Here is an 8844-nt window from a genome sequence, read left to right as displayed (position 1 = left end):
GCAGTATTGAGAACAGTCATATGAAACCACCAGAGGCCGTGTATGCTTTTTTTAAAATTTATTTATTTATTTTGCTCTGAGCGAGATTCGTTTTCCGGTGGTGACGGTACAGTTGTTTTGGGGAAAGGGGTCTTCTTGATATTCCTGTGTCATTTTACGGACTGTAGTTTATATTTTCACAAAGGTCCCCGTGTCGGGAAAATTTGTGCGTTCTTTCCATCATTCTTGACGGTGTTTGGTGACTGTCCATTGAAAACTGGGCGGTGACAGAATTAAGATGATCGAACGACCAGAAACTGCGATTCCCAACATTTCCGTAAGTGTAAATATTTTTTTACTCTGCGAACTAGACAACTGTACAAGACAACATAGTCTATTATATGGCTTCAAAAAGAGTAACGTCACACCATTTCCAGCCTCATATTTAACCAGTTTACCCCACTTTAGCTTACTAACTTGCCCCCCCTCTCTCACATGCGCTAAACTCCGTGAAGAAATCAGACGTTGACGCGTGCTCGTACTAGATTATTACATCTTGTTGAAACTGCGCCGTCCATGTATACTTAGGCCTTTGCAGATTACTAGTTCACAATCTGTGTATTCGATGGTTATCCTTCAAGTACAGCTAAACCATTATCCATGCGTTTGGGCGAAATCGGTATAGAAGATGGATGCATGAATTGGATTTCGGACTGGAACGTGACCTACTTTACGTTACCGTGTGTGTTTTCTTCTAGTTCAGCAGTAACGAGGATTGCATTTGCAGCTCCAAGGAAACTGCTTCGATTTCACACAAAAACACTCTGAAATGTGCAAAAATCGACACTTAAAATTAAGTTTTCAAAACGATCAGGGTCCTTGCAGCATCAGCAGGCTTCGTGTGCTCGTGTGTGATGAGCATGTGTGTAATGTAGTGACCAAGCAGTTACTATCACTAGAATGTAGATTGGGGGATGGGCTCAGATGGAAAGTATGGCCCAGGCGTTCTAGCTTTTACATCCATCATCTCTTGTCTTCCATGCAGTCCATGACAGTCTCGTGCAAATATGAAGTAAATACCCAAACTTTGCAACCATAGCCTTAAATCATTTTCCCTCTCACACTAGGTCACTTCTCATATCCTGTTCCTTATGCTCATACATCTTTTGTGAGTACCACACATACCCGACTGACACTAAAGCGCACATTTAAAAGCCAAATGGGACAGAAATTTGGACTTTATAACCTGGTGGTCCTTCTATCCTGCGAATTATGTCAGATAAGATTGGATAAGGTTTTACAGTAACCTCCGTATATGTGCCATAATTGATCAATCGACAAATATTGGTGACCATTTCACCAAGCATTGTATGCAACAGGAATTGAGCACAGGTTGTGGCGGTGAGAGCACCAACACTTAAGCACTAGACCACCTGTGACACGGACGACGTACGAAAGGGCATACGGTTTTATCTCTTTATCAAACAGAAATTGAAAACTGAAATTTGGTCCTGAAACATGTAAAAAAACGCAAAGACCGATTCCTCATCATATACACCAAAGTGTAGTCTCCCTTATCGTGCTATTTTGCGTTTATTTATATCTTTCAGGACGACGTCTTGCTTTCTCCATTCCCTAACATTTCTTTCTGACGCCGCAAGTACAAATATTGTGATAATTGATCTAATGCCTTTTCGTATTTCATATGTACCACTAGATGACTAGTGGTTAGGTTTTGGCGTTCTCAGTGCTATTTCGGGCAGATCCATGGGCTGCTATTGGGACGCAAGTTAAGGTGTGATCAACCTCGGCTGGGTCACCTAGGCGAGAGTGTCTGATGTTGCGAGACCTGAAACACTCAATGAACCCAATATAAATAACTGATTATGCCTCCCAGTTGCATCCAGATGTTTCTTTCAATTTGCTTCAATAATTAGTATGCACAACGGTCATACACAAATAAATACGGAAGCTCTTATTGTAGTTTTATTCCTATGCATCGTATATTTCAGTGCACATTATATATGTAATATATAAAGCCTTATTATCGGGTATGCCTCAAAGTGCGGAAAATATGGTACGCTGTAATTATTAAGGAAACTGTTTCAAGGTTCTTATACACGTATAGCTGTTGCATAGGTGACAGGAGCATCAAAAAAGGCCCTACTATGTAATGGTACCAAGTACCCCACTCACGCTTACTTGTGACTTATTGAGGCACATATTAAATATATTTGCTGTTTTAGGCAAGATCATTCTCGTTGAAAGAAGACTGCAGGTCGATTGTGTTAATTTTTTCTGTTTTTAATGGCCTGGCCCCGACAGACATCGCTGTGTGTGTTTCTGGATTTTTATTTTTGGGAGGGGTCTTATGTAGTGCAGTCTAACTGGATGTCAGACATGCTTAGTAAAGTAAGACCGTTTCAAAACATTTACAGACTTCTATGCCCTCTTCAACCAGTTTAGCCAAGTGTGCATCTTATGTGTTGAGGCACAAATGATTGAGAATCGTCTTGATTTCAGTTGTCGCACGTTCCCATTGGATTTGTAAACAGCTTTATTTTGAGTTGCTATCATTTTAAATTGATGCAAGAGTAGTTTTCAAACGGATGGTTTTCAAATACAGGTGCTATAAGTTTCCTCCTTTACAACATATATATTTTTTCCTCAATTGCCGATTGCTTGATTATATTATAGTCGAAAATGAGTTCCATTGTCAAATATTGTCGACACACGTATTTCCAAACAGAGTAAGGCGTCTCTCCATAAACATAATCTCTGTTGACAGTCTATCGTGCCACTAAATTTATTTAGCTTCATGGTCAATTCAAGAAAGAAATACTGACTATTTGATTATTCAACTAATCGTTTCAATAGCAGGTGACTCTTCTTTTGCTGCAGTCCTACAATAAGCATTGCGTTACTGTTTTTATGATTAGAGATGCACAATAGTTATCCAGCAGATAGTTATCAGATCAATAACGGTAAAAAATGTGGAGTCAATGTTATCAACCCGATAATTGGTCACTTCAAGCAACGTTATAACATTAAGTCAGTTGACACCACTAGATTTTAAGCACTTATGTTCCTTGTTATCATGTCTTGATTTTCTCAAGTAAAATAAAGTAACAAACATAGTATAAGTTAGTTGCGTCAATTCTCTTACTTTTCGTAATGTGCATGGGGCATCAGAGTGTTTAGCCAATGCCCTTTGCTGATGAGCACGGCATAGGATCTGTACCATTCTGTTGAGATTGTTTGGGCTTCTGAACTGTAGTAAGTACAGCGAGTTTTGTTTTGTTTAAAGAAAAGGTTTTTCTGTATCTCATGAATCTGAATTGGTTATTGGGATCGGTAGAAAATAAAGATTCGTCAGGCATCCCTTGATATTATATAAGAGTTCTGAGAGTGCAACTGAACCATACCTTTACAGAGACTCAAGTGTACCCCCCTGCTCTTGAGGTCAATCATATAATCATTGTGTTTCATATCTGTCAGTATTTTTATATTGTTATGTATGTATGATTCTTCGTCATGTAAGCGGAGAATAGTATTTTCCATTCACACTATGATGGCAAAGCCCGTGAAAGGTTGCTCAGAGACAGCATTCAGCAATCAATTGTTTTTATCCCTCCTACCGTGGAGGGGAGTTTGCCAAGTGGAAGTGGTGGGTGGGTGCAGCACGGGGTTATTTCAGAGTACAACGCTTGTCCGGTAGTCATACCAAATGGAAATAGAAATGGAACTGGCAACCAATTTTGACCTCACACCGTCACAGCACATGGACTTGATTCAAAATGTAGGACATTTGCTTAATGGTATACTAATATGGTTTTATAAGATTGAAGTGTTCATTTGTAATTAATTTCTTACAATTTATTTTCTTCTTTTAATTTCATTACATTACCGGGCATTGTCGCTTTGCATGTGTTTTTTCATCTAACATTCCTCCTTGTTTAAATGTTTGGTGAGCTTTAGTTCTTCAAAAGATTTTGTAAAACAAAAATAATACCAGTGGTTCTATTAAAAAATATATTATTTTGACTTGTGAAAAGCTCAGATAGTAGGTGTTTGTTTCTAGCATTTAAATTGACTTTTTAATGCTTTTCAACACCACATTCGGTGTATGTGTCAATATTGTTAAATTACATTTATGTATGCATTGCTATGGTTTTCCTTCTCTTCATTTTATGACATTAATGATCATTCATTGTTGCTTTTCATGGTTTCTTCTCCATATCTTCCTCCTTTTTAATTGTTGTGTGAGTTTTAGTTTAAAGACAGATTTACTATACAAATGGTAAATGGTCTGCATTTATATAGCGCTTTTCAAATCAATGAAGACCTCCCAAAGTGCTATACAATATGCTTCAGAAAAACAAATAATATTTGAGGTTCTATTAAAAAAAAAGATTAATTTGACTTTTTGGCTTTTCTTAATAAATCTTCTTGCATTTAAATTGAGTTCTTAGTGCTTTTCAATGCCACATTATGTTTACTTGTTAAGGAAAAGACAATCTATGTACTAAAGTGCTCATGCACCATCAATATTCTTTTGTCCTTTGTGTAACAGCAACGAAACCTGGAGGGCTATGTTGGATTTGCTAACCTACCTAACCAGGTGTATCGGAAGTCCGTCAAAAGAGGCTTTGAGTTTACTCTAATGGTTGTTGGTAAGTAAGAAACATTTTTCTCTAGTGTGCTAGCTTTTGCATGTTTTTAAGTTGTGTTGAATGAAACCTAACCGTTTTTGTGGTGTTTACGTCGGAAGTTTCCATTGGAAGAAATCCTTGTGCATTTTATATGATTTGTCATTGAGATAAAAAAAACACTGAGTCATTTTTTCATACAATTTATTTGTTTCTTCTTGCTTACCACAAATTAATTAGCCATTAGAGAAGTGACCAAAATACAAATGTCACAAAAGGTTTGGAGGAGTAGGGATGCACTAAAATAAAATCTGGGCCAAAAACCTCAAATGGGAAACGCTTGGCTGAAATACTAAAATTCAGATTCAGATCTACTTTATTGTCATTCTAGTACACGTATATACAGAACGAAATGTCGATACATCTGACCCGCACAGTTTCCTCGAATGTACAGATATAAGTAAAAGTTGTATTGTATTATGGCTACGTATAGTATTTTACCATAGTGCCGATAGTGCAAGAGGAGTAGCTAACCAGATGTGCAAAATGGGCAGTCAGGTTAACAAGTCAGGTAAACAGTAACATTAACACTGTAACAATAACGCTGTAAGTACAATAGTGCAGAGAGCAAATGTGCAAGGAGTGGCAAGCTATAAAGAACTGCCAGTAGTGCAAAAAGTCAGATTAGGGAAAAAAGGCATCACCAAAATAAAAACCTGCATTTTTATTGTGGCAAGAAAGCTGGAGGAAGGATCTGATGATTTGATGGTGCAGTAGTCGGCACAGCTTTAAGCAATTAGTTTCACACACATTTGCCATAGTAAAATAATTATATTTGTAAATATGAGTCTCTTAGCACTAAACGTAGTGCCAGCCAATCAACGTCACACACAAAGTACAATTTTATGGATTAAAACTGCTGAACTGACTAAAACGTTGAGGCCAAGAGACACACACATTTTTGACAAAATGCCTTGTTAATAAAAGCATTGCGGAACTCTTGTTTTGATGACGCTCCCTTTTTCATACCTTCGCATGTGTAAAATGGAAAGCAGCCATGTTGTGCTCTGAGCAAAGCAACTTTTCAAGGCAAGACTCATGTTTGACGAGAAGTAATTTATAGATTCTTTTGGCACCCTTTTTCAGTCATAGTTGTTGCTTTTGGACAAAAAGGCCCTTGCTGAAAATCTTTCTGTTGAAAACGTTTAGCAAAACGTTCAATACATCCCTTGTTTAAAGATCACAAAGATTGTCATACTGTTTGTAGATTTGGGATTAGAATAACAAAAACAGTTGTTGATAGTTTTTACAGCCAGATGAATGAATTTGTTGTTTTTGCTCATCTGCCAAATAATAATGCCCAAAAACATGAATGACACATAAGGTTTTGATGGTCAAATCCCTAAGAAGGCCCAAATAGTCTTCAAGTGGATGACGAGCAAATGTTAATATGGTAAATATTGTGTTCCTAGAATCTGAGTATAGAAGCAAAATTTACCTGTTTCTATCAATTTTGAGCTGTGGCTAATTTGGGATTCGGCATCGAGTACTAATGACATGTTGACCTCTGCTTTAAACACATCTTGGCTCACCTGCTCTTTGAAGCAAAACTAGTTTTTATCATTAGCTTAAGCCAATTTTAAGCTGTATAGACTATTAGAGGCCCTTACTAATATTTACATATCACTAGGGAATCATTTGTGTTTGCTTAAATTTTGTGTTTATTTACCATGGGTGCATATTTCTTCAACAATGCCATTATTTGCAAAACATACATTCCAGTCTAAAATTATATCGATAATGAGGGCTTTTAACATTTTCATTTGGTCATCAAATACAAGGTTACAATGAATCCAAGGTCAAAAACTTTGATAAACAATTGATAAAACAGAAGGAAAAAGCTTGAGCTTATCTTGTTCCCACACCCGTGACAGTCTAAACACTTTTTACATTAATAAAGTAATGTAAATAGGTTTTGAATGTGTTCAGAATTTCTCTTTTTAGAACAGATAATATCAGCCCTGAGGAGGAAATGTCATGATGATACACTGAAACTATTTTTTTCTTACTATACAACATATTTTAATAAATTGCATTGGCAGGACAATTAGCACATTTGAATTTATCAACCATTTTTTTAAAGCCCCAGTGTGTAATATTTGACCACTAGATGGCACTGTTTTGTTTGGTACAAATGGAAACCACTGCCACTGAGCCCATCATAGCAGCAAGATGACAGACAAACATGGTGCAGACCTTAGGCAGGTTTTCCACTATACAAAAAAAATTACAAATTTCTGGACCTATGATATTTCTTTTTATAATAATTAACATTGGTATGACAGTTGAGGTATTTTTGCTTAGTATTTAAATAAATTATTTTATTTTACTGAAAGTTTTTTTTTTCCACCAGGATGCACTAAACATTAATACACTGTCCCGTTAAACATTTTTCATTATCCACCATTTTTGTATATATATATTTTTTAATTATTTTTCTCCTTTAGATGTTTAAATGTTTTTCTTTTAAAGTAAGAAAAGTTAAGACGCTGCCCTACTTACGAAAGAGATGCTTTCCGGACGATCGTTCGTCATTTGAATTTGTTCGTAAATTTCTTCAATTCTGTAATTCTGACTGGCTTACACTCCTACAATGTCACTCAATTGCTTAAGAAGCAAAGAACAAAAACTTCCAAACAAAAAACAAAAGCTGTGTCATTCGATGTTGATTAGATTTCGATTTGTCCTGCAGCCCTAGTTTGCAATCTACTTTTGCAATCAAAATTGACCCTCTGGAAAAATAAAGATTTTCTAAGCCGAACACCACTCTAAAAGGTCTTATTGATTCAGTCAATGAATGAGATGAAATGCAACAGAACTGGGGTAACACAGAGGAGAAATAGGACAATTTGCAGTTCTGATCAGTTCAGATTTGTTTATTTGTTCTTATCTTCGTCGTTTGTTATGGTATATTTTTGCCATACATTTTACAATTGTATGTTTTCAATTACAATCATTTCTGGTCTAAATTTTAAGGAGAATTGGTCAAGTCAAGTCATTTTTATTTGTATAGCCCTTAATCACAAAGAGTCTCAAAGGGCTTCACAGGTTATTACACATAAGCAGTTTAGGTTATTCATATGCTATAGAGTAGAAGTGAGTTTTAAGCTTAGATTTAAACATTTCCACTGAGGTTGGAGAATTGGTTCAGCCGAAATTGTATTAATAGTTGAATAGGTAGCAGGCGGTATTAAATACACATTTGTGAAGCATGTCATCAGTGTAGCGTTTCACCTATAAGTTACCAGCTTAGTGTTTTCCTCTGTTACTCAGAATACATAGTCAATTAGTAAGAGAGCACAAAAATGGAAAGAGGATTTTCATTGTATGAAGTGATGGCTGATAACAATCAAGTATAATGCACTAGGTTCATTTTTCCATGGCCTATGCTTAGTTAATAATAGGTTAGCTTCAGTAGACAATGAAACCAGCTTACATCGAATCGGGTTCCCTGGGTGCGAGTTTACAGTGTGCACTAACTTATCCATTAGACTAGTAGCACATAACAAAGCTTGGACACACTTCTGTGATTTTTTTATTTCTACTTTGCGGTTGTATGCAATAATTCTATAATACAGTATGGTGTAATAAGAAGATTTTAACTAAACTTTATTTGCAAAATATTCTCTTTTGACATGAGAGTTTCTCTTTAACAACAGGGATCTCGTCTTAACTCATTGGTGGTACCATAGATTTGGGTGAGGTTGGGCACATTCCACCAATAACATTTTATACCCAACTATTATTTATTCAATTATCGATTAATTTTAACTTCAATTTGTAAATGCCTTTGCTATTACTGTAATTAACTGTAATTACGTAGGTTTCCACAAACATTCCACTTTTTTAAAAATATATATCTACCATTTTTTTCTATAAACAAAACCCTCTGCTAAACAAAACTTAAAGGAATATTATCTGAAATAATCTAATTTTACTCCCCCCGAATCAAAATGTTGCACCAAAAGCCCCCAAGACTCCCGGACAGACCCTGTAATTATTCTTTCACCGTAGTCTTACAGATTGCCTTCATGTGTTTGTAGGAGAGTCTGGTCTTGGAAAATCAACACTGATTAACTCCCTCTTTCTGACTGATCTTTACTCCAAGGACTACCCCGGGCCATCGCAGCGCATTAAAAAGACTGTGCAGGTGAGC

General features: G+C 36.3%; 1 protein-coding gene across 2 annotated transcripts in view; it reads left to right on the top strand.

The window, feature by feature from the left end:
- LOC148362288 (septin-7-like) overlaps positions 1 to 8844 on the top strand; it is a 39928-nt gene continuing 31084 nt past the window's right edge. Inside the window, exons 1-3 of one of the 2 annotated variants that reach the window (XM_088339695.1) lie at positions 1 to 316; positions 4553 to 4652; positions 8732 to 8838. In XM_088339695.1, coding sequence (XP_088195821.1) covers positions 278 to 316; positions 4553 to 4652; positions 8732 to 8838 — 246 coding nt within the window. In that variant the 5' untranslated portion in view covers positions 1 to 277. Of the gene's footprint in view, positions 317 to 3667; positions 3779 to 4552; positions 4653 to 8731; positions 8839 to 8844 lie in introns of those variants that run through there. The other variant, XM_088339694.1, reaches the window with a different exon arrangement.

The sequence above is a fragment of the Urocampus carinirostris genome, chromosome 7 (assembly GCF_059441175.1).
Source record: "Urocampus carinirostris isolate Australia breed hairy pipefish chromosome 7, RoL_Ucar_1.0, whole genome shotgun sequence".
NCBI lineage: Eukaryota > Metazoa > Chordata > Actinopteri > Syngnathiformes > Syngnathidae > Urocampus > Urocampus carinirostris.
This window is presented reverse-complemented; position numbering and strand designations above follow the sequence as displayed.